This window comes from Rhizopus delemar, genomic scaffold (genome assembly GCF_000149305.1).
Source record: "Rhizopus delemar RA 99-880 supercont3.19 genomic scaffold, whole genome shotgun sequence".
Taxonomy (NCBI): domain Eukaryota; kingdom Fungi; phylum Mucoromycota; class Mucoromycetes; order Mucorales; family Rhizopodaceae; genus Rhizopus; species Rhizopus delemar.
Window position 1 is genome coordinate 47,747 of NW_027137845.1, and position 24,234 is coordinate 71,980.

General features: G+C 34.3%; 9 protein-coding genes across 9 annotated transcripts; 6 read left to right on the forward strand and 3 right to left on the reverse strand.

The window, feature by feature from the left end:
* Positions 1-280: 280 nt before the first annotated feature.
* On the forward strand, positions 281-691 carry RO3G_16147 (uncharacterized protein; the record flags this gene model as incomplete). The annotated part of the gene is made up of 1 exon (XM_067670731.1): positions 281-691. The coding sequence occupies one exon, from the start codon at positions 281-283 to the stop codon at positions 689-691; it is 411 nt and encodes a 136-aa protein (XP_067526832.1).
* A 2,649-nt stretch (positions 692-3,340) lies between these two features.
* RO3G_16148 (uncharacterized protein) lies at positions 3,341-3,795 on the forward strand (the record flags this gene model as incomplete). Its single annotated transcript, XM_067670732.1, has 2 exons — positions 3,341-3,352; positions 3,415-3,795. The coding sequence occupies 2 exons, from the start codon at positions 3,341-3,343 to the stop codon at positions 3,793-3,795; spliced, it is 393 nt and encodes a 130-aa protein (XP_067526833.1).
* A 1,493-nt stretch (positions 3,796-5,288) lies between these two features.
* On the forward strand, positions 5,289-6,475 carry RO3G_16149 (uncharacterized protein; the record flags this gene model as incomplete). The annotated part of the gene is made up of 5 exons (XM_067670733.1): positions 5,289-5,369; positions 5,455-5,531; positions 5,587-6,258; positions 6,306-6,366; positions 6,425-6,475. The coding sequence occupies 5 exons, from the start codon at positions 5,289-5,291 to the stop codon at positions 6,473-6,475; spliced, it is 942 nt and encodes a 313-aa protein (XP_067526834.1).
* A 499-nt stretch (positions 6,476-6,974) lies between these two features.
* Positions 6,975-7,903, forward strand: RO3G_16150 (40S ribosomal protein RACK1; the record flags this gene model as incomplete). The annotated part of the gene is made up of 2 exons (XM_067670734.1): positions 6,975-7,027; positions 7,090-7,903. 2 exons carry the CDS (start codon positions 6,975-6,977, stop codon positions 7,901-7,903), a joined length of 867 nt encoding a protein of 288 aa, XP_067526835.1.
* Positions 7,904-9,353: 1,450 nt separating this feature from the next.
* Positions 9,354-9,885, forward strand: RO3G_16151 (uncharacterized protein; the record flags this gene model as incomplete). Its single annotated transcript, XM_067670735.1, has 2 exons — positions 9,354-9,620; positions 9,676-9,885. The coding sequence occupies 2 exons, from the start codon at positions 9,354-9,356 to the stop codon at positions 9,883-9,885; spliced, it is 477 nt and encodes a 158-aa protein (XP_067526836.1).
* Positions 9,886-11,252: 1,367 nt separating this feature from the next.
* On the reverse strand, positions 11,253-11,513 carry RO3G_16152 (uncharacterized protein; the record flags this gene model as incomplete). Its single annotated transcript, XM_067670736.1, has 1 exon — positions 11,253-11,513. One exon carries the CDS (start codon positions 11,511-11,513, stop codon positions 11,253-11,255), a length of 261 nt encoding a protein of 86 aa, XP_067526837.1.
* Positions 11,514-12,533: 1,020 nt separating this feature from the next.
* Positions 12,534-14,848, forward strand: RO3G_16153 (uncharacterized protein; the record flags this gene model as incomplete). Its single annotated transcript, XM_067670737.1, has 6 exons — positions 12,534-12,955; positions 13,089-13,120; positions 13,297-13,581; positions 13,678-13,913; positions 13,961-14,008; positions 14,129-14,848. 6 exons carry the CDS (start codon positions 12,534-12,536, stop codon positions 14,846-14,848), a joined length of 1,743 nt encoding a protein of 580 aa, XP_067526838.1.
* A 1,574-nt stretch (positions 14,849-16,422) lies between these two features.
* On the reverse strand, positions 16,423-16,662 carry RO3G_16154 (uncharacterized protein; the record flags this gene model as incomplete). Its single annotated transcript, XM_067670738.1, has 1 exon — positions 16,423-16,662. The coding sequence occupies one exon, from the start codon at positions 16,660-16,662 to the stop codon at positions 16,423-16,425; it is 240 nt and encodes a 79-aa protein (XP_067526839.1).
* Positions 16,663-21,822: 5,160 nt separating this feature from the next.
* RO3G_16155 (uncharacterized protein) lies at positions 21,823-23,480 on the reverse strand (the record flags this gene model as incomplete). Its single annotated transcript, XM_067670739.1, has 3 exons — positions 21,823-21,899; positions 21,943-23,050; positions 23,100-23,480. 3 exons carry the CDS (start codon positions 23,478-23,480, stop codon positions 21,823-21,825), a joined length of 1,566 nt encoding a protein of 521 aa, XP_067526840.1.
* Positions 23,481-24,234: the final 754 nt, after the last annotated feature.

Consider the following 24,234-nt stretch of genomic DNA (forward strand, 5'->3'; position numbering starts at 1 on the left):
AGGTATTGCTGCTTCCAGCGAGACTTTCTGTAACAATCTACAAGCATTGCATAAAACTCTACAAGAAGAACTTAAATTAGCTCAACAACAACAAGCAGCATATTACAATGAATACCATAGACCAACACCCGAATATCAAATTGGTGACTCTGTTTACTTGTCCAGTAAAAACATAAAGACCCTACGTCCATCTGACAAGCTAGACTACAAGAGACTTGGACCTTTCAAAATTCTCGCAAAAGTTGGCTCACATGCGTATAAATTGGAATTGCCATCAACAATGAAGATACATCCTGTATTCCATGTGAATTTGTTGACGCCAAAAGAAATTCCTCATCTTCCTGACATCCCAGGTCGTGTATCCCCACCAAATCCTCCAATCGAAGTAGAAGGTGAAGAACATTTTGAAGTTGAGTACATTAAAGACAGCCGCAAGTATAATCGTCAAGTACAATATTTGGTTAAGTGGAAAGGATATGAAAATCCAAATGAAGACACTTGGGAGCCGATAAAAAATTTGTGGAACTGTCTCGACGTCATCCGTGATTTCCATCGAGCCTATCCGAATAAGCCGTGTGCCAGACAAGATTTACTTCCTTCTCTCCGTTCTTCTAATGGTAAAGATTCAGATTCAACAGGCCGATCTCGTAGAACTTGTTGTAGAACAGAGTCTGATCATAACGGACATTGAATAATCACAACTAAAAGAAGTATATTAAAATTGATAAAAGATAATAATTTAAATCTTTATTAAATAAAATATATTCTTCTTCTTTTTATATAAAACTATTGTTGTATAATGGTTTAAATAATAAAGGAAAAGGTAAAAACAAAGATCAAGAAACAGTTTGGGTACTTTTTGAGACTGATCTTTATTTCAGTTTAAGTTAAAGTAAAAATTATTCTAATTGAAGGCAGGTATTTATATCTTATTGAGTGAGTGGCTTGATATCTTCTATTGTTATCGTTCTTCTAATATTCAGGTACTTTAGCAAGTGTTATCTATAATTATGATTATGAAAACTTTTCATTTGTTCTTTTGTATGTCTGTCATAGATTATCTTTTATTCTGGGAATTCCTCACTGAATTGAATAACGTTATTTTACGCGTTATTTCAATTATATGAAAGATTAGCAATATTCCTGACATTGGATTGGATTTGGTTATTTTAGTTGATACGTCTTCTTATCAAAGAACTCTCATGAATACAATACATATTCTAAAAGAACATGTTTAATTGGAATTGATTGTATGATCTTATTTAAATAAACTTATATTTTATTTTATTTTAATTATGATCTTGTATTAAGACTTATATTTATTAATGTCAGCTACAATCAGTTACTGTTCTACAACAACTATCACTATTCGATTCATTCTATAAAGTAAACATGAATACTAAATAAGTCATGATCTTTACTATTCATCATTTCTGTAAATGAATAATAATGGATCAGGTACCTAGTCAACTTTGATCTGACTGGAGGCATTTCATATAAATATATCTTTCCTCTCAATGAAGACGGGACAACTCTCCCAGATCATTTAAAGAACAATAAGATCTATAAAAACAATGAATTAAAAATTTTCATAATCGATTCAGTGATCATTCTTCAATCAAACGTGTCAATGATTGGATCTACGCTCATAACTACTCATTTACCCGCCAACTGATAGAAGAATATAAATAGTAGACTTTGTAATGATTTCTTTTTGAACAATTAAGATTGTCTTAAATACAGTTCAGTCTCAAAAAGTATTCTTTTGGTTTTATTGCTATTTTGATAATTACCTTACCAGAACATAACAGTTATGAGCATGATCAAAGTGATGTCTAGGGAAATAGTTGAAGTTGTAGCATTAAAATCACTAACCAAACCCAATCTAAAGCTATTCGCTTTTTTATTTTATGTTTTATTTTTTCGGACAAGAAACTTAATTACAAGGCAGTATATGACCCGTAGGACTCAATAGGACTCATTATTTTTTTACCTTCGACAAAATTTTATGAAGCAATTTCCTTTTCGATTTTTTTTTTTTTTTTTTCCAGGTATTGATGAGACCTATCACTTCAGAAGATGAGAATACTTGATAAAAATCCAGTATTCACCTGTCGGATCTCATCATAACAGGTTCTAATATTGACTTGTCAAAATCGAGCTTTTGACAATGGAGAGTAATTACCCAAAGACAGATTCAAACGTCTAAAAGGTTGACACGGTTTAAAGAGATAAGACAAAGTCAATGAAGCCATCAACAAAGGTTATTCATTCTGACTAATAGTTGTTGAGTTCAAAGTACTTAAACTAGTTTATTGAGAAGAGATAAAAGTATATAAGCGTTGCATTTTCCAGACTTTTTTTTTACGACTTCAGTTATGACCTTAAGGTGTTTAACACGCTCCTTCTCCTGTGCAGTCACGGATTTTAAATGAATACAAATGGCGATATATCGTTACAAGAGATTAAGGGAGAGCTGATTAGAAATATCTTGCCATCCTCTTTTACAATAGCCTTTTGATCTATCACACTAATTATGATATAGCCGAAGTTTACTAGCCCCTATCATTTTACTTTGTTCTGTTTTTCTTTGGGAAAATAAAGCATGATTTATCTATACAAGTAAAATCTAAAAATTCATCTTGTGCCAACAGCATCAACGATGTTAACGTTGAAACTGAGAAAGGGTTGAGAAAGAAGAATACGAAGACCATGTTAAAGAATAGAAAGAGATATGTGGTACATTACATAAAGCCTTTTTGTTGTTGAACATCAAACTAAAAAAAAAAGTGTGATGAATATTCAAAAACTTGAAAAGGTAAATCTTGTTTCAGGTTTCTTCTAGAAAGCCGCAAAAAAAGGGGGCAACTCTTTGCTTCTTTGCTAAGCATGTAGAAGAGGCAGACATAGTTTTGAAGATTAATGTGAACTACATTTATACCTTATCCTCTTTTTGCATAAGTTGCTTCAAGCAAATGTTAAAGAACAATCAATCTTTGCATCATAACTGACCTGATAAGATAAAAAGAAAAAGTTGGATAAAACAGGGGTATGCGTAGTGTTCCAAGAAAAAAAGACATTCAAAAAGAGTGAATGGAAGTCTTACTTTCTCATCGTTTTTTTCCTTTTAGTTTTAAATCAACATGCGTAAAAAGAAGAAGAAAAAAATTCTACTGTCTCACTCTCTGGACCTCTTCTTTCATACCTGCTCTTTTATTTACGGGCATGATCATACTCCAGGCTTTATTAAGTCTTCCTAAACAACAATCACTTGAATTAAGTCGGTCTTGCAGGTAATCCCTTCATTTAAAGGGAATCCAATTTTTGACAAAAGAAAAAAATGAACTTTTGGGTACTGAAATCCTGCCATTGTGATAAATAAAGTCAGACACAATTTATAAAAGCTGTGTATAGACTTGTGTTCAAGTAGAATCACTCAATCGAGACCCTGATTGTGTATATTGTGGCGGTGTCGATTCTGAAGAACACTTTGTCTGGTCTTGTCCCTTCAAACATGAAATCTGGCAAACAATTTCTTCTCGCTTTTTCGTGGATCCTGCCAAGTTGACTTATAGCCTCATTCAACTCCCTCCTTCCTGTGACGTTGAAGTCGCTCCTTCACTCTCTGTGACCTACTTGGATATCATCGCTTCTGTGCTGCTCTCTCTATGGCAACTTCACTGGAAATTTATTTTTGAAGACCACCAATTCTGGCCTCAGGAAGTGGTAGCAAGAGCCACTAGGCAAATCCTCGAGATTCACAAAGAAAACAATAGTCGCTTACTACAAGGCTAATCCATAGGGTGTTTCTTCTCAGTTCTCTACCTCAGGTTTCTTTGACATTATCACACTTAGCACAGATTGCAATTCAAAAATAACAAAAACAAACTAACAAAAAAAAAAAAAAAAAAAAAAAAAGCAAAACAAAAACTGATTGTACTTTATTTACCCCTTACAATGGTGTACGCTATGCGGCACCTAAATAAAATCCTCCTTTTACAAAAAAAAAAAAAGTAGAATCACTCAAACTCTTCTAGTTCTTTCCTATAATTCGCTGGAATAATTTGTATGCAACTAGTCAACAGTTCAACTTTAATTTTCTCCGTATTATGATGTTTGAGAAATACACAAGGCTGTTCTTATAACTGTCTTATGTGTCTTATATGAGATTATGCACTCCTCACCAATTTTGCTTCTCATTCTTATACAATATTTTCATATGTGGAATTTAAAAGAAGCTAATAAAGTTTTCATTTTGTTGAAATATCAAATTGTATCTTACACATTTAACTATTTAGTATTCTTTTACATAATCGCCACTGAATCCTGATTCACAGTGGATATTTACATTTTCAAATATTGGCGTCTATCAAATGCGTGAAATGTGGAAATGAGAGGTTAGAGTGAAGGAGTGTGGAAAAAGAAGATAGGAGAATATATATGAATTGTTACAGAAATGTAAAATGTTATAGTTGCACGTAGATATGTGGATCAATAGAAAAAACAAGCTTTTTTTTGTCACATAGATTCAAATTAAGCGGTAAGATTCAATGAGATTTAGAATAAGAACAATTCTTGGAGTAAAAAAGATCTAATAAAATAATCCTTATGTTTATGATTATAAATAAAGCAAAAAACTTATCAGTTGTACTAGCTAAAATCACTTTATAAACTAGGACCTTTGTGGTAATACAAAGCAAAACGATTAAATCGAATGGCTTATCTCTTCATATTTACTATTAAAAATAAAAGGAAATCAATAGGTGGATTAAAGGTTATGTATATGTGTTTCCTTTGTAGATTTGGAATAAGCTTTTTTATAATCAATAAATCTCGTGTATCTTACTACTGAGCCAATTATTATATGATAACAAGTAGTTTTGAAACGCAAGAACTTGGATATAATAGGCACTTATTTGTGTAAATAGTTTTTATAAGCACATTTAATTTAAGAATAATATTGAATTCCACCAATGTTGATTTTTTGTTTGATATAAAACTGTTTGGCAATTTTTTTTCTTTTTTTTTTCTTTTTTATTTCAGAAAAGAAATGTCATAGGTCTATCAATTATTTAAAAAGTAGAATAGAGAATGAAATAATTATTAAAAGAAATATATTTTTTTTATTTGAATTGTCATTTTGGCTTGACTATCTTGTAAAGGCTTCAATTGTGTGGCTTTCAATTGTTTTCAAATTCAGAATACTTCATGTGACGATTTTCTAGTGAATACTTTATAAAGTCGTCTGCAAAGTGTGTTTTCCTTTCTTTTATCACTAGTAGCAACTAATGGCCAAACAAAATAAAGACGAAGAACCAGAAGAATACGAAGTTGAAGGAATAGTTGATCATAAGCTGACCGGTAAAGCTGTAAGCAATTAAGCATTTTAATTCCAATTCTCCTCTTTAAGCGCGTTTTTTTTTTTTTTTTTTTTTTTTTTTTTTTTTTTAATAGAAAAAGAAACTTGTGTATTTAATCAAATGGAAAGGATATTCGGATGATGACAATACGTGGGAGCCAAGCTCTGCAGTGTAATAAATTCAATAACGTCAATGTATAAACTTGAAATTAAATAATTGCACGTAGGGTTAATGCAGAAGAATTAGTTGCAAAGTATTGGGATCTTCATGGCGGCTTACAAGAACGCGATAGACTCCTTGGTAAGAAGACAATTACCAAAAAGGAAACACAAGGAAAAAAGAGAGCTAGGAATATTAGTCCTCCTCAAGAAAGCAGCAAACGAAAAAAAATGGCAAGTTCTAGTGCTGAAAAAAAGAAAAAAGCAGAGCCAGCTCTAGAAGATAAGGAAGAGGAAGACGAAGAAGAGGAATCAAAAGAAGCAGCAGATTTTGAAGAAGAAAAAGTGATTAGAAAATCTGCTGGTCGTCGTATTCCTACTATAAAATCTGAGGAACTTGAATCAGATGAAGAACTTGAAAAGCCTGCTAATCAAGTAAAGAATGAAAAGAAAACTGAAGAAGAAAGAGCTAAAGAAGAAAGAGCTAAAGAAGAAAGAGCTGCAGATAAAGAAAAAGAAAAGGCAGGACAAAAGAGAATCGATGAAGAAAACGCTAAAGAAAAGAAAGAAGCTACTAAAATTGAGCAAATTGAAGGCTCTGATGATTCTGACGAATACGATGAAGAAGATATTATCAGTGATCCTGAATACAGAATGGATGTTGATTGGATCAAAGAAGTATCTGATCTTATCAAAGTTCAAAAAGCAAAGGATGGGCAACTTGAGGCTTTAATTAAATGGTAATATCAAGAAGAAGAAGAAAAAAATCTAATTATATACAATATAGGAATGATGGCATGTTGGCTCTTTATAGTACAAATTGCATAAAGAAAAAACATCCCAAATTGGTAATTCAAAAAAAATAAAATAAAAAGTGTATTGCTAACTCTTGTATATTTATTTTAGTTGTTGGATTATTATGAATCAAGATTACAGTTCCAAAAGAAATCCAAATAATTACTTTTGCATTTTAAAAAATAAATAAATAAAATTGATTGGTCAACTAAAATACTTTTTTTAATTGTCCGCTAGAAAATTGGAAATGAAGGGTACAAAGTACAGAAAGAACAAAGGTAGTCCTCAATCCTCCTCTTTTTCTACTGACAATATGGATACTCTCACTCTCCGCGGAACACTTGAAGGTGTGTAGTAAATGATGGATGAACGATTACATGGATACGAGATGAATGATGTAAAAGAAAATGGATGGATGGATTTAGATAAAAAATGGATTTTTTTTTATAATCGAACAATTTAAGTCATTCTTCTCACATGTAATCGTTCGTTGAAACTATTGTGAATTTTGCTAAACTCTTTTATTTTTTTATTTTTATGTAAACAGGTCATGGCAACTGGGGTAAGTTTATAGCTTTTTTTTTTTTTGAGGAGGATAAAGAAGTGATGTTGATACAAATTTATAGTCACTGCTATTGCTACCACCTCTGAGGCCCCTGACATGGTTTTGTCTGCCTCCCGTGATAAGACTATCATTGTTTGGAACCTTACCAGGTATGTTGAATGAAAATGAGCGAATATGGTATGAATAATACAACTGATAAATAAAAAATTAGAGATGAAGTAAACTATGGTGTACCCCGCAAGTCTCTTGTTGGTCACTCTCACTTCATTGAAGACCTTGCCATCTCTTCTGATGGCCAATTCGCTTTGTCCGCTTCTTGGGATCATACTTTGCGTCTTTGGGATTTGAACAGCGGAAATACCACCCGTCGTTTCGTTGGCCACACCAATGATGTTCTTTCTGTCTCTTTCTCTGCCGACAACCGTCAAATTGTTTCCGGTTCTCGTGACAAGTCCATCAAGTTGTGGAACACTCTTGGTGAATGCAAGTACAACATCACCGAAGACGGTCACTCTGAATGGGTCTCTTGTGTTCGTTTCTCTCCTAACCCTGCTACTCCCGTCATTGTTTCTGGTGGTTGGGATAAAATTGTTAAGGTTTGGGATCTTACCAAATTGAAGCTTCGTACCAACTTCATTGGTCACAACGGTAATGTCAACACTGTTACCATCTCTCCCGATGGTTCTCTCTGCGCCTCTGCTGGTAAGGACGGTGTTGTCATGCTCTGGGATCTTGCCGAAGCCAAGCACCTCTATTCTCTTGAAGCCAACGCTCCCGTTAATGCTCTCACTTTCTCTCCTAACCGTTACTGGCTCTGTGCTGCCACTGCTAACGGTATCAAGATCTGGGATCTCGAAACCAAATCCATTGTTGATGAACTCCGTCCTGAATTTGCTCAATTGGGTAAGAGAAAGAACCCTGATCCTGAATGTTTGTCTGTTGCCTGGAGTGCTGATGGTGCTACCCTCTTCTCTGGCTACACTGATAACATCATCCGTGTCTGGCAAGTTACTCGTACTCTTTAATTAAAGAGTTCATTTTATTCTTTAAATAAACTAGTTCTTTGAGCGATTGTAAAATACTAAACTTTTGCTTATGGATTAGATCTGTTTAGAAGATTATGCTTATAACATGCTAAAGTATGAACAGTGAGAATAATATGATTTTGAGAAAAGGATGGGTCAATATGTATAGAACAATGATTGCGAGACTAAGAAAAATAATTAAAAAGTGGATTGTTTGGATAATAAAAGTACAATGTAAACATAAAGATAGATTATGCAGAAATTAAAGCAAAATGTACATTAATCCCCTTATTTTGAAACAGAAAGTTCCTTGAGCATAGGTTTATAAAGAAACATTTGTATTCTTCTGCCATCAAAAAAGAAGAAATATACAAGAATCAAGCTTTATGAAAAATAGTTTAATGAAAAATACTGTAAATACTTGTAAATAATATAAAAAATACATGTAAAAATGTTTAAGAAGCTTTTATTGATACTCACAATGTAAAAGTATAATTGATGAACGATGAACCCTAAGGAGAAGACTGCTTTATTATAAGGAAAACGACCATCAATCTAGGAACAAAAAGAGAGAGAGACTAGTGATTTAAATTCTATTTAATAAATGATCGATTTATGTTTATGATTCGTATTGTATCCTTTATTATTTAAACATTTGATTTGTACCTTTTTTTTACGGGTAAACAAAAATACTTTTTAATATTCATTCTCCGATTTCTTTCTACCATTCAAAATATCGGGACGCTTTGAAGATGATGTAAGTATCTTTATGTTAACTATAGCAAAGGTCCATACTTTATTTTATTAATTTATTATTCACTATTTTTATATAAAATGAAAAAAAAGTGACAAATAGATTTATCTTTTATTTCCCCAACTTGTTCTCTAAAAAAAAAAGCCTTTGATCCCTCTTTCCTTTCCCCCCCCCCTTCTATCCCCCCCCAACTCCGAAAAAAAATATTTTTTGTAAGACATGTTTGACGTCATAGATTGAATTTCCGAACTCCTTAATGTTTTTACTTATTAAACTTGTATTTTTTATTTTATTTCTTTTATTTTATATATTTCAAATAGAATGGCTCAATCAACAGTGTTTAAAACTACATTTAATGAACCTAATTTATTATCTAATACGACTTCAAGTGGTCTTTTAGAGAGAAGACAACAAGCAGCTTCTTTTTTACATCAATTAGAACTTCCATCTTTACCTCCTTTATCACAATTATTAACAACTGAAATAAAGCAAGAACAAGAAAATATTAGCACTGCTATTGAAACAACAGCGGCTGCTATGGCAACCGCTATTACTACTACAGCACAACCACTTGTTCAACATCAAGACACAGGAACATTTTTACCAGTAACAACAACAACTACAGCTGTTTATGACACGAACCATGTCTTACCCACTGAAGCCATCTTGTATAATAATAATCCATTAGATCCTAGTATGATTGATCCACCCATGTTTAACTTGATCTCTTCATCTCTGACTGATCCTCAACAATTGATGATGAGACAAAGACAAGAAAGTGTGTCATCCAGTTCATCAGATAAAGTCTATTCATTTGTAGCTATTCCTGGTACAAATCAAAAAAAGAGACCTCGTAGAAGATATGATGAAATTGAACGTCTCTATCACTGTAATTTTCCTGGCTGTACTAAATCCTATGGTACACTGAACCACTTGAATGCTCATGTGAGTATGCAACAACATGTAAGTTTATTATACTCTCTTTGTAATTTAATAATTAAACATCCGATATTTCAAGGGACCTAAACGTCAGCCAAGTGAATTTAAAGAGATGAGAAAAGAATGGAGACGTCAAAAGAAGGAAAGAGAAAGTGCAAAAAAGGCAGCAGAAGCAGCATTGCAACAAGAACAATTTCAGAATAACATACTACAATATCCATTTCATCCAAATACAATGACTACTACTGCTACTACTGCTACCCCTACTGCCCTTGGTAACTTTTATTAATTTCTTTTGTATATCTTCAACCCCTCCTTTCCCTCATTTTCTTTCCCTTTTTTCTTTTCTCATTCATTTTATGTATATTTCCTTTTTATTAAAAAAAAAAAAGATAAACTGGTTTTATCTTTTGTTCACTTCATGTTTTACTTGCGTTATTTTTTTTTTTTAAAAAAAAAAGAGAGAGAATCTTTGCTTTTATGACGTTCTTTTCTATAGACAAAATATCCCAAAAAAAAAAAAAAAAAAAAAAAGATTTCAAAATATAAAGAAGTTCGTCATTTGCCTTCTGTTATCAAATCAGAGTGCACAGAGATAATGTTTATTATATTTTAAATGGAAAGAACTCAATTTACAAATGTAAGGGTTGAAACTGTATATTTTTTTAAAAGAATATGTTTATCTTATAAATTGATTAGAGACATTTCTAGTAATAGGATTTGTCCTACATGTGTCGATCTTTTTTTTTTGAGGGGGGGAAAGAAGTTATTAAGGTTATCCGTGCAACCTTTCTTTTTAAAAGAAAAAAAAAAGGTGTGTCAAATTTTACAAAGGCAACTACACAAAAAAAGGATGTAGAACAAGTTTATTTATTTTATTCAGCTTTATATTTTGCCTTGTTAACGTTACTTATTCAGAAAGATGGATATTCTCAATGATCTTTAATTTGCAACATGAAACATTATATTCTCCGTTAAACTAAAAAAAGGAGAACCGAGTTACAAACAAAAAAAAATTTATTTTAAAAATAAGAAAAAGAAACTACAGAAAGACATAAAACTTATAAAATAATATACACTTGGCCCAAGTAATATCCAAAAGCTGATTTTCTACAATAAAAATAGTATTTGTCATGAAAATATTACATAGAAATCTATTTGTAGCACAAGAAACTTTAAACAGCTGAGTGTAGAGTTGGATTTTTATATTCTTCGGATACATTGTCCGAAAAAAAAAAAAAAAAAAAAAAAAAAAAAAAAAGACGATCGGTTGTCTTCACAACAAAAATTTTTTTTCCGCCAACCACGTAATTGCAGCAAATGTATCACAGGAACCAGTCGTTACTCTCACATTCTTTTTGAAACATTTTTAAGAAAAATGTTTGAGCTAAGTTTTAGTAAAAAAAAACTTTTTCAAAGCCTTTCAGCAAATAGATACGACATTGAGCAAACTTTTACTCAAGTGGCTTTTCGATTGTATTTTAAGTTTACCAGTCAAAAATAATAATTAACAAATGTATTACCCATGTCAAAAATGCATAGAGTTTCATAATTTATGCAAAAAAAAAAAAAATTTATTTACAAAAATGGTAATAAATGAAACTAGAATGGCTTGCGTATGAATGTGTATTTACAAAGCATGTATTATCAGTTTCTTTAACAACATATCAAATCAAGAGTTAATCTTATTTCTTCATCTGATAAAATAGAAGGTTGTTGCATTAGTACATCAATATCTTCTTCTACAAATTTCGATTTTAACGATCCCATTTCTTCTAAAGGAAAAAATAACTCTTGCTCTACTTCATCAACTTCTTCTTCCTCTTCTTCTTCTTCTTCTTCTTCTTCTTCTTCTTCTTCCAATGATAACGGAATATCATTTAATCCAAGTATGTTAAATAATTCAGCATCACTCATTGTTGAATCTATTAACTCAGTTGGTTCATTTAAAAAACTCTCCAAGTCAAATGGTTGAGCCAGTAATAACGTATCTGTCATTTTTTATAATAGAAGAATATGAAAATTTACTAAAAGAAATCCGTGGGTTATTTATATTTGCAAAAAAAAAAAATTTTTTTTTTAGTTTGAGAAAATTTTCACTATTGGATTTTTGTACTAAAATTGCGTATTGTAACTTTTGGGTTGCGCACTTTTAAGTATTACTTGCGTAAATATATTTTCTTCTTTGCACATTATAAATTCTTTATTTGCGTACGGTCGTTTGTAACTTTGCCCGTCATCCAAAAACACTTCCTCACTAGAAATAACTCCCTTATAGATTGCTTTCTATATCATGGTTCTTTCTAATAAAATACCAAACTAGTCGGTCAACACAGTCACGTAGCGACTATAGACACCAGAGCCTCCTACCAAATTGAAAAATATGCTCTGGTCCCAAGTAGTCCCTTTAGTTCGAATTTGATTATCGAACTTTCCTTTTCTTAAAGAGGAAATTCTTAAGGAACAATTGAAAATGAAGTTGGAACCTTATGACTCTGTTCTTGACTTGGGCATCCTATGAGAATCCCACACCGGCACCTATATGGGTACGGGGGGCTATGCTATATTGAGCGTCCCAAAAAATGATGATAGCTTCTCTCCTCTTTCTCACCATCTTCCTTGGTACCAGTCAGAAGATGAAAGCTTTTATGCTGTTTGAAGTGACATGCCCACCTACTGTCGCTATTGTCATGCTGAAGGACATGCCGTCCCCTGATGTCTAAAGAAACGTTTATCCCGTGTTTGTTGGAACTGTCACGCTAGTGGCCGTATTGCTGCTGAATGCACAAAAAGCAAGAATAAGCCATTTAAAAAGGCCAGGAAAACTCCTACTGCTCCACAGAACAGAATAGATCAAGGTGAGGTCCAGTTGAGCTAAGCTTCTAGTGACATAACTATGTCTAGCACTTCTCCCCCCAACCTCTCACTTCGAATATTATGAAATGTAAACGTACTATTCAGAACGAATCTGGTGATGACCCAAGAATTCATTTCTCTACCTTGCTAACAACTGAGGAGGGCTCTATCTTAGTATCTACTCAAAAGGTTTTGAAAGCTCTCTTCACAGTAACCGCTGAACCACAAGATGATATTCAAATGGAAATTAATGCTGGAAATACCGACAATCCATATGTTGCTACAGACATAGTTATTGTGGGCCAAGCCACCAAAAACATTCCTCAGTCTCAACATCAGGCTGCCATGGATAGCCATCTTAAGGACGCCCCTACAGGATATAACTTTCGTCATAGCTCTTTAGATAATCTGGGATCACCAATACAAGCATGCATCCCTAGTGATCAGCAGCATGGCATCACAGTATTCAACATTGATATTGCTCTAACTCAGTCTAAGCAATAGTGAATAATAGATCAAAAGAACTATTATTCAACATTTATTCATTGGGCTGTAACAGTTTGGTGAAGACCCATGATACCCAAAAACAATCTAATTTCATACGTTACTTATGCTCTTTAAACTTCAATATAATAGCCTTTCAAGAAACACACACCAACACAGACCATGTAAACTATCAATATACAATTTCAAGCATCTCAGTCCCTACGGATTCGCCATTGTGGCTTTCTTTCCTTTTCTTCCAACTATCAACTGTCAGATAACCTGATTCCGTCAAACCCTCGCATTGTTCTATCCAAAATCAGTCATTCACAGAACTTTTATGCTCCTTTCCATGTACTAGTGATGTATACTCCAGCTTCTACAGGTAAGGACAGAAGAAAGTCTTTTGATTCTGTATTAGATGCCTTCACTTCTGTATCTGATATTGACCCTCGCCGGATCATTATCGTTGACGATTACAATTATTCTTATCATCGTCTTAACTTGTCAGCTCAAGCATCTCTAAAATGGGTAACATATCTGGAAGAATCCTTTTATAACGTGATGCATAGTGGAGACAATAGTAATATCCCAACTTTCCGTCGCAATGATGAGATCTACTCTACAATCGATTACATTTTCATTAGTAACCAGATGCGCCCAATACTTAAGTCTACAGATATACACCAACTACACTCTTCATGAACTGATCATCAATTGCTTTCTCTTTCGATTAACCTAGGCCAAACTCTCACTGGTTTTAGTCTCTGGTGTGCTAACCCCATTTTGGCTCAACAGAAAGAGTACCGCATAGAACTAAAACAACGACTCACGGGTATTGTATCTTCTTTGTCTAGTCAGATGACAGCACAAGAACAATGGGGCTATGTCAAACCTGAGATGCGGTTACTTACTCAACGCTATGCAATTGACTACACCAACTGGCGTAAAAAACAATTAAGGTCTTACAGCGCAAACGTAATGCTTTCCTTCGAAGCCAGCTAACCACATCCATACTATTACAGTGTCTTCCTGTTACGGACCAACAAATTGAATCTCTTCAGCAAGAGTTGGTAGACATTGTAGCATTAAATAGGGAAATACTTTGGAGAGAACTCGGAGAGAAATCGGCCAGTTATCTCAAGCGGATACACCAGGTACAAACCACAGAACAGAGCATAAACTTTTTACAGGACTCTACATCTGGATTGACTGTTTTCTCTCGTACGCAATTCATGGAGGTTAGTCAAGCATTCTACCAAGAACTTTATTCAGTTGAACCTGTGGATGAGCATGACATTGATTGCTATCTGCAAGATATAGCAGATCTACCACAATTAAATGAAAATGATCGTCATTACCTCATCTCACCAATTACGATTGAGAACACAATTGAACAGTCAGAGAAAGTAATTGGAAGGCAAGGTAGTCCTGGATTGGGTGGTTTAGGTTATGTTTTCATGCATCTCATTTATCAGTTCTCACCGTTAAAGGATCTTATTATCAAGATATACAACATGACTTTAACCGCTGGCTCCTTTCCATCATCATGGCAAGATTTACGTGTACGATTACTACCAAAGAAAGGGGACCTCTCTACTCTAAAAAACTGGCGGTCAATCTTCTTGATTAACTGTGATGCAAAGATCTACACACGCATTATTAACCAACGGATGAGATCCGTTATGGAAACAAGTATCAATCGTTATCAAACTGGTTTTCTTGGTGATCGCTTTATAGCCGAAAATGGCATGGTTCTCAACATATTCATGGAACAAGCTCATGTTCAAAGGCGACCTGAGATTGGTCTCTTATTAGATCAAGAAAAGGCCTATGATCGTGTCCACCCTATGTACTTGCGTCAAGTGATGTTGGCCTTTGGTTTTCCTCCATCTTTGGTTCATTCTCTTTAGAATCTTTTCTTTGGAAATACGGTGTGAATCAATATTATTGGGCATTTTACCAACAGATTTGATCAGCATCTGGGTCTTTAACAAGGCGATTCATTATCGCCTCTTTTTTTCAACATTGTGCTGGAACCGTTTCTTCGATATATCCTCCAAGATTCTTCCTTTCAAGGTTTCCAATTCCAAGTTGTGAGTAATTCGACCACGACAACATCCAATACTATGCCTCCTCCCTTAAAGGTACTTGTCTATGCGGATGATGTGTGTGTCCTGTTGCATTCTAAGGATGATTACTTTCGCCTACACCACCATTTAGACCGATATGGGTTTGTATCCAATGCTAAAGTTAATATCCACAAGACTGAAGCATTTTCTTTGGATGGACGCTCCTACCCAGAGTGGATTGCTTTTCTAACAGCACAAGGTATTTCAAATGGCACAACAATTCGTCACCTAGTCCATTTCGATATATTGGCTTTCCCGTGATTCAGTCCTTTCATCAGCGTCATTATCTAGAACAGCAGTTGTTACAGACAGTGAAATCTCAATGTACTCTGTACTATCAACATTAACTTTCTATCAAAGGACGTGCTATCATAGTGAACTCATTAATGCTTTCTAAACTGTGGTAGAGTTTTCATGTACAAATTTCAAAAGATTTCGTCTTCCAAAGTCACTGGTAACACAGCACTCAATAATTTCTCCATGTAGTTGAGCATCAAGGTCTGTTATGCAAGGCTCAGGTTCTACGAAAGTGTTTTGAAGACCAATATATTGATGCTTTCTATCTTGTATTTTTTTAAGAAATGTGAGACCCACACCAACTATTTGGATTGTTCCTCAGAATCGAAACACACCAAGTTCTTGAGGTTTCAAAGCTGCAGAACTCATTTTATTGATGCCATTAGTCCACCGACGCTCAAGAATATATTGACAAAGGATTTTACTATCAATTGTTGCCTAGCCAGGTATCCAGTTTCTGCAAAGAGAAAAATAATTAAAAATAGGTAATCTGAGAGTTTCAAATAAACGACGAAGCTGTTAGAAGACCATCATATGTTCATATGGGTTAGATTTGACATTATAATAAATATTGTTTTGTTCGAATGCGTATCAGACTGGATACGAAGTCAATATGGGTGTTAATCATTAAAAAGCCTGGTTGTAAATAGGGTCTTGAGAAGGAAATTCGATAGGAGATGGATCAGTAATTCTAGAAGATAAAATTTCTTTGAACTGTCTTGCCGGAAGTGTGATTTGTTCATATACTTTGTTGGAGATTGCTTCATTGTTTACACCTTCTTCTTGTCTTTGCCTAATCAAGTAAACTTTTCTTTGGCGAATTTGCAATAAGTAGTTGATTACTCGACGAAAATGACTGCCAAAATGAGCTCTAATATTATTGGTATAAGCAGTGTACATTTCAATCCTTCCACTAAAGATGATTGCTGAGCATATTTAAGCTCGGGCCTTAGATAAAAAGTACATTCGAGATATCTTTGAATCTATTGATTAATCAATGTACGTCTGCGAGCTGTTACCTCACCCACATGACCACAACAATAACGTACTAAGGATAATCATACTTCAGAAAAGAATTCTTTGTTAATGTAAGAAGCGATATCAAAACTGGCATCATCGTGAAGTGCGCAGAGAAATATGAATTTAGATAAAGAATAAACTTGTGTTGCAGTAGCATGGATGAAGTTTAAGAACGTCTCCAATCGCTCTCGATACTGCACATTCCACCCAATACCATCGGTAGATGATTTAACAGATAAAAAACGATCACCAGAAACAAGAATACCAGTAGTACTCATGGTGCCAGCTGAAGTACTCGGTTGAGAATCTTCATTCATGATGAAAGCTATTATTTATATTAAGCATGATTTACCAGTTTAAATATGTATATAAATTAACCTATCACAAACTAATGGGCTATGAATGTAGGATTGATGTTAGTGACAATTAAATAAGTCGGAAGCTATAGAGCTTTTTAGATGTTCTTTATTAAAGTGTGTTTATTTTAAAGGGGCTTAATCACAATTTCTTTGTCTTGAGATGCATAATAATCGGAACTTCTCAGAAGACGTACCATATTGTGTTTCCATTAGGTCATCTCCGTATTTAGTTTCTGCTCCTTTATTTATAGAATCGAAATTTACAGTATTTTTGGGTCATAACATCAATTTGGTTATTATCATTTTGATTAATAGCGACAGCAATAACATTATGAGTAGAGAAATAAAAGTTAGATATTGAAATGGCTCTACAGAAACACTTGTTAATAGATTGTCAAAATATAGAATACCTAAACAAACATTCAAGTCATTAACCCCGATCCAAAATCCAAGTAGTAAATAGCCACGATTATTCTGTATCAAGACAAAGAAATGAAGATGTAACTTCTCAAACTAGAAATAATAAGCACGTACAAAGAATAACTATCTTTCTTCTATCAAAAAGGTCCTGTTACTTATAACTTGCTTTGGTTACCAATTTTCTTAAAGGATTACAATAGCAGTGCTTATTCTTTGTTATGGAATATATTTAAACAAGACTAATAGCTAAACATAATTATGAATGAATAAATGAATAGAAAGAAATGAACATGAGGCACTCTGTAGCATAGTAGAAAAAGATGGAGGGGGCTGTGCTTTTGCATATGTACCCAAAACAAGGATCAAAACAATGACCATTTTGGGTGCTATCTCTCCTTATGATGTAATAAACTTCAAACAAGACCAAGGGAACCAGTCCCTTCGAAAAAGAGAAAGGTAGCAGATGGTACTCAGGCTGTTCAAAATGCCAAAAGGAGAAATGTAACTAGATACTATAATTTCATTGCAAATACTGTTGATATTTTGTATCAGCAATGGTAATTTAAGAGCAACTACATTGTTATGGGCAATGCTCCTATTCACAAGAATGCTGATATCAAAAAAAAAAAAAAAATGAGCAGCTTGGTTAAGGCTATGTTTATCTTCCAGTTTACTCCTCCTCTGAGCTCAACCCAACTGAACAGTTTTGATCAGTATGTAAAAGTAAGCTTGAAAGAAAAGAGCTTTCGCAGATCGAGACATGATCGTCTATAGATGAAGCTGCATGCAGCAGGATCCTTTTGAGCGATATTCAAGGATTTTATAGATATTCAGCTGCTAGATTCGAAGACTGTTTGAACAGTATGCCAATTTAGTTTTTTTTTTTTTTTTTTTAAGTTTCAAGGCATGAAACTGAAGTTTCTTGAGCGTGAAATGGCATTCACTTTTCATCTTTCATAAATTTATGGGTTTGCATTTTTTGATGGTTAAGCCTGTAAGTCCTTGAATTAGCTAACCATTGTTTGATCCACAACCGACATCGTGAAATCTTCGTATATGATTCCTAAACGAATCCATATTTGTGAATTCTTTCAAGCAACCACTAATAGGACAATCTGATTTTCTAGACAAAGAAAGGTCTTAAATCATGTCTGAAAACAAAAAGTAAAAGGAAGAATAGATATGGCTATTTTGTAATCTGTAACCATATAAATTGTGTTAACCATCACAACTTATTTCAAAATAAATTAAATAAAACTTATATCCTTTAAGGGTTATATTTACAACAACTGCATGCTCACAACGATGATGAACATATCATTCATCACAATTCACAGTCTATGTCTTGTGTGGTATGCATTTGTGCCGTTTCTTTTTTCTATTGAAGCTGCACCATCAGAGGATGTTGCATCTGAGTAGCTTAAAAGAGAAATGTCTTGAATATCAACCTAAAGTATTTGCGATTATAAATATACATAAACCAGTCGTATTAAATTGAATAGTAAATTGATAGCCTTATATATAGTCTTAAAGAATTCTGCATTATTAAACTTGAGAATAAGATAAAATCTGAAACTACCCAACTCTATTGCTCTAAAGAACTTGTTCAAGAAGCGGATAAAATTATCAAAAGTACACTTGGTTCATTTATGAGAACAGTGGATTTTATGAGAACATGTTTGACAATTTCGTGAGATTGTTGAATCTCCCCTTTCCTCTCCTTATATCAGCCATAATCAATACTTTTAGTTTTTGGCTGAGACTACTCCTAATGTTTTCAAGTCTAATAACCTAATGAAAGAAGGAAAGAAGAACATACAAAGCTGTGAATTGAATGTTGTAATGCTCTCAATTTGAATTTTCTAAAGTTGTATTAAGATTTGGTGGCTCTCGAACATATTTTGTAAAATTGTACCAGTTACTGTTAATAATAATACAACATGGATAATTGACTCTGCTTTCGACACAAAATGATACGCTAAATTAGATTTAGATTTTTGATTATTTTCTCAATGATTCTTTGCTTTGATTGATCGAGGTATATCTTATAATGAGCGTATAAACATGAAGCACCCTCTTGACTTGATGCTTGCAGACCAAGATTTATTGTTTTCTTCACACGTTTACCCATCTACAGTGGCATAACATATAGTATTCACTACTTTAAATATTCAATACATTATACTGGACCTCCTTCTTCCTCCTTTTTATACATGATCTCTCTCTCTCTCTCTCTGTTTTTATATGTATACAGATATTTCTTGGCTATAATGATTGTTACTACTATTGCATATAATAGTATCAAGCCTCTGGTTAGCTTATTTAATTTGAATGATTAAATTATAGATGCTCATTATTACTAGTGCTTGGACATCCTGCATGATATCTAATTCTTTGGCATAGAATCCCCTTCAGTCCCTTTAACCCCACGCTTCTATTGATTTTTTAATTGCAGCTGCACCCTTTGTATTCATATGCAAAAATAAGAAAAAGGAAGTACAGCATGAAAATTACACAAAAAAAAAAAGGGTTCACTGCATTTTATGTAGCTTATTTATTTTTAAATAACTATTAGAAAAAGAGATTACAATTTACAAGGTTAGATGTACAAACTGCTATTATTATTATTTTAATTAGGCAATAAGGCCAAACGATCGTTCAAAATCATACAGTCATTCACCCATTTACTCTTTTCCTTTTCCAATTGCTCTCTACGTTCTATTTGATACATTGCTCTCTCTAGTTTCATTCGGCATTTTTTTTCTTCAGCAAGTTGGTTTTTTAGTTGTTCAATCACATTCAATAGTCTCTTGGCATCAATTTCAATCTTTGGTCCTGAAGCTAAAGCAGGCGGGCAAGAAGGTCTTCTCACTCGTACTTTTATGGACTGGCGACAATGTGGGCAAGCTTTTTTGTCCTCTGCAATTTTCTGAGAATCCAGAATATTTTGTTGAAAAGCTGATATTACTGCTGCTCCTTCTGGTGTCGTGCGATTATCTGCAGGAGGGACAGGTACAGACCGATGAGGCATCACAGGAGGTTGAGGAAATTGAAAATCTTGGAGAGATAAAATTGTTTCTTTCTCTGAGGTACAACTGTAAACTCCCGAATCGCGCAATGAACTGTGAACAAGCTTCATTTCATCACAAGAAGGCTTTTTACATAATTTATTCAGCATACGTGTGGCTTTATTGGATTGCATTTTGCTTTCTTTTGAAGGCTCTTCAGGTCCTGCAGTAGACAAGAAGCGGGCTAATAATAAACTGTCCATTGCGGAAACCTCTTGATATTTCTCTAAACCAAGAAAATCTTCAAACGGCATGCTTTTTTCAATTGGTTTAAAGGAAGCTCTTTGCTGATTTAAATGCTTTATCTTGAACATTAAAATTTTTAAAAAAAAAGAAAAAACTTTTTCCCCAAAAGAGGATTTAAATAACTTTGCGGTTGTTCTCCTTTTTTATTGTGATTCAAGCAACTATATATAATCTTCTGTTACACGTATAATATCTCAATCTTTAACCTTTCTCCGCTTTTTTCCCCTTTTCTTTATTAGATTTTTTGATTTTGTGTTTTTATTATTGAAGAATATATCACGAGTTATTATCCTTGCTATTATTCTCCCTTGCTTCTAATTGTTTGAGTATACTATCTATCTGATTTGATTGTACTTTATTAACGCCTGACAGAATAATTGCTCTTGAGGTATCCTTTAATAGTACTCTTGTTCTCTCTGCCAGAACTTGTTTCTCTGCTTTGTATCGGTCATCCTCTTTGGCTCTTTCATCTTTTTTTTTGTTTCTTCTCCACTTTTTCCATCCCTCAAAATCGATTAATGCTTGCATACAGCCCCACTCCATAATCTTCTTTTCTAACCATTCTAAACTCACTGGTTTTGTAAGAAAATCATTGCACCCTGCCGCTAAAGCAGCTTGCCGATCTGATTCAAGTGAAGACGCTGTTAATGCAACAATAATAACGGGTGATTGAAACTCCATGCTTGTTGAAGGTAATACGCCAATCTTTTCTTCCTTTTCAATATCTCGGATCGCTTTGGTTGCTTGGATACCATCCATTACTGGCAATTGAATGTCCATCTATATTACACGTGTTAGCCATGCTTGTATAAGTGTTTTATTATCATCATTACCAGGATTAAATGAAATCCTCCTCCTCTCCATTTTTCAACAGCCTCCTTTCCATCTGACGCAACTGAAAACTTTATTCCATGTTTTTTCATCCACGTTGATAATATAGCTTGATTAATTATGTTATCTAATATAATAAAAAGAAGGGTTTTTAATAGAAGCTTTTTTTTTTATTATTACATTCTCCTTTTTCGCGTCCTACCTTCCACAATAAGCACTGTAATAGGTGGGCTCGTCTTGGCTGATGATTTCGAATTATTCTTCTCCTTGCGCTTACGATTACTTATATTAAAATTCATTTTAGACTTTGCCGTCTGTTTAATCTCATCTTCCTTTGATTTTATCCCATCTTCATTCTTATTCTGATCTCCGTTGCTTTTATCTTCTATTACAGGCGCTGTGGTCCTATTTTCTGATTGAGGTGAAGGCGTCTTTGAAAGCTCAATTAATGTCTTTCTTGCATTACTGTGTGCTCTAGCTCGTCTTTGGGTTGTTGCTTCGTTTGCATTAGTGACTACTCCCAAAGGCGAAGTGATATTGGCATTATGATTGCCGTTTGTGCTGGTATTTCTTGGCGTAAAATAGTTGCCCCTATCCACATCTATATAATTAGGTGAATGGAGCCGCATCTTACGACCAGGCGAAAGTCTCTCATGAGGAGTGAAAAAACCCCCCGGTGTCACAAAAGAACCTGAGCTAGAATCTGTCTGGCCGCAAGGAGAAGGTGTAAGCGCAGTTCGCGCCACGAATGGACTTAACGGGGATGTGGCGATAGGGATAAAGTATGGTTCGACAACAGCATTGATCCATGCTGTGTGAAGTGCTGTCAGAAATCGACGAGGACCAGCTGGTTTAGGTACAACAACCACTCTAGGCATATAGGCTGGGGAAGGCATAGTTGAAAACCACTGAATAGTATCTCGAACCCGTTTGTAATTGGAAAGTGAAGTGAAATAGATGATTGCAATCGTTGTTCCTTGGAAAAGGATGTTATCGCTTGGTCTGGACTTTGATTTTCTAGATCGACGATGAATGGGAGGCTGATCACGAAATTCACGTAACTTATTTTCTAAAATCATAATATCATCATCTATTAGGATAAAGGCAGGCGGTATGGAGTGAATGTGATCCTCTTCAGTCACTGGTGATGGCACCTTGCTGCTACTACTCACTGTACGTTGCGGGGTGGGTGACATGTTCAGTCGTTCTCCGTCACTTATATATGTTGATGAGACTGGAATATGGCTAATGTCAGTATTCCAATGTGTCAAAGAGCTTGTCAAATGCTTGGCAAATACACTCTTTTCTGGTGCATGCAGTACTAGTCGCACACCCTTTAGATTTGATACGAATTGAGTTAAATCATTCAAAGTAGGTTCATTGGAGAACCGAATATTTTCCAGTTGCTTTTCTAAAATCTGAGAGGGTTTCTCGATTAAAATCAGTCGTTGATCTCCACTTCCTCCTGGAAAGACATCCATAGTGACCTGCACTCGAATTTTGTTTTTTTCGGAGTCTTCTATAACTAAGGTACCACCAATATAGTGTATGAGTTGCTCAGTAAAATTGGCATTGGGAATTAAAGGAACAGATGTGGAAACACCAGCTGGAATAGCGGGAGAAGCTGTTTGAATAATATCAAAAGTGACTCGCACTTTAGGTGATTCTGTAATAGACGCAATATTTAAACCAAATTCAATACATGCCCCAGGTGTACATCCTTCAAAAAGATTTCGAAGCAACTGCAAAGTGAGGTTAGCTACCTTCTTTAAAATTCTTAATTAACCTTACATGAACAAGAGCATGTCTAGTAGCATCCTCATCACCGATGATATTTGTGTAATGTAACCCATTGTCCATATGATAAATAATAAAATGGATGCCCAACTTAGCCGATAGTCCAGCCAGAGCATCACCCACGTTTTGTACTAGCTCACCTATATTGAAAGAATGATGAGCTGTTGTCTCAATCGTTTTTTTTGGTTTGACATGTTCACTCAACATGTCTGAAAGGACTTTGAGCTGAGAGCCAATATGACAAGCCTGTTTGACTGTGGTATTAATAGCAGAAATAGTAGTGATAGGTACTGCCATGGAACAAGCACTTAGCAGTTCATATGTGTTGGATAGAATGGAAGGAGGAGCAAACTGTTCCAAGGTGGCCGTAATCATGGCTGATGCATCTCCAATGTCTCGAGAAGTGATAGATACAAACATATCTCGTCTATGGCTGTAATCATTTATTGCTTTATTTACTGTCAATTGGTGTTGCTGTGCCTGATGTTCAAGTTCTAGCTGAGATGCATTAAATATTCGTTCAGCTGTGTTGAAGAGAAAGCAACTGGTCAATGGTACAAGCTTGTACAACCAGGCGTCATCATGCGTAAATAATGCCATGAAAATACAAATGTATTGAGAATAAGTGATTACCCAACGGTTGGACCAGTCAAACCAAAAAAGTAAGCCGATTACCCAGAATACTGTTTGCCATGTTGGTGCATAAACTAGATTTAGAATTATGGCTGTAAGGATCATTATAGTGATTTCTTTCTGAATGTGCTTGGATCGCTCAACAGGCAGTTGAATATTTATAGCCCTATTCTCCTCTTCTTTTTCTTTCTTTTGTGCCGTCAAATTTGCTAACCGTGGCCTGTGATTGCTGGTATTTTTATGTTTTGGTAGCAAAAGTTGAGACAATCTGTTTTCTTTTTGAGCTCCATAAGTGTCGAAAGAAGGCATAGTGTTTGTTTTTTCTGGCTACAAAATAAAAAGAAAGAAAAATAAAACAATGCCAGTTGCAGTTGTATTTTTTCTTTTCTAAACGCGGGATTTTAATATTATTTTTGCAACTTTATTTAGTTAATGTAGTTTCAAAAGAATAATTCTTATTGACGGCTTTCCTTTTATTGATAAACAGTTGGTCATT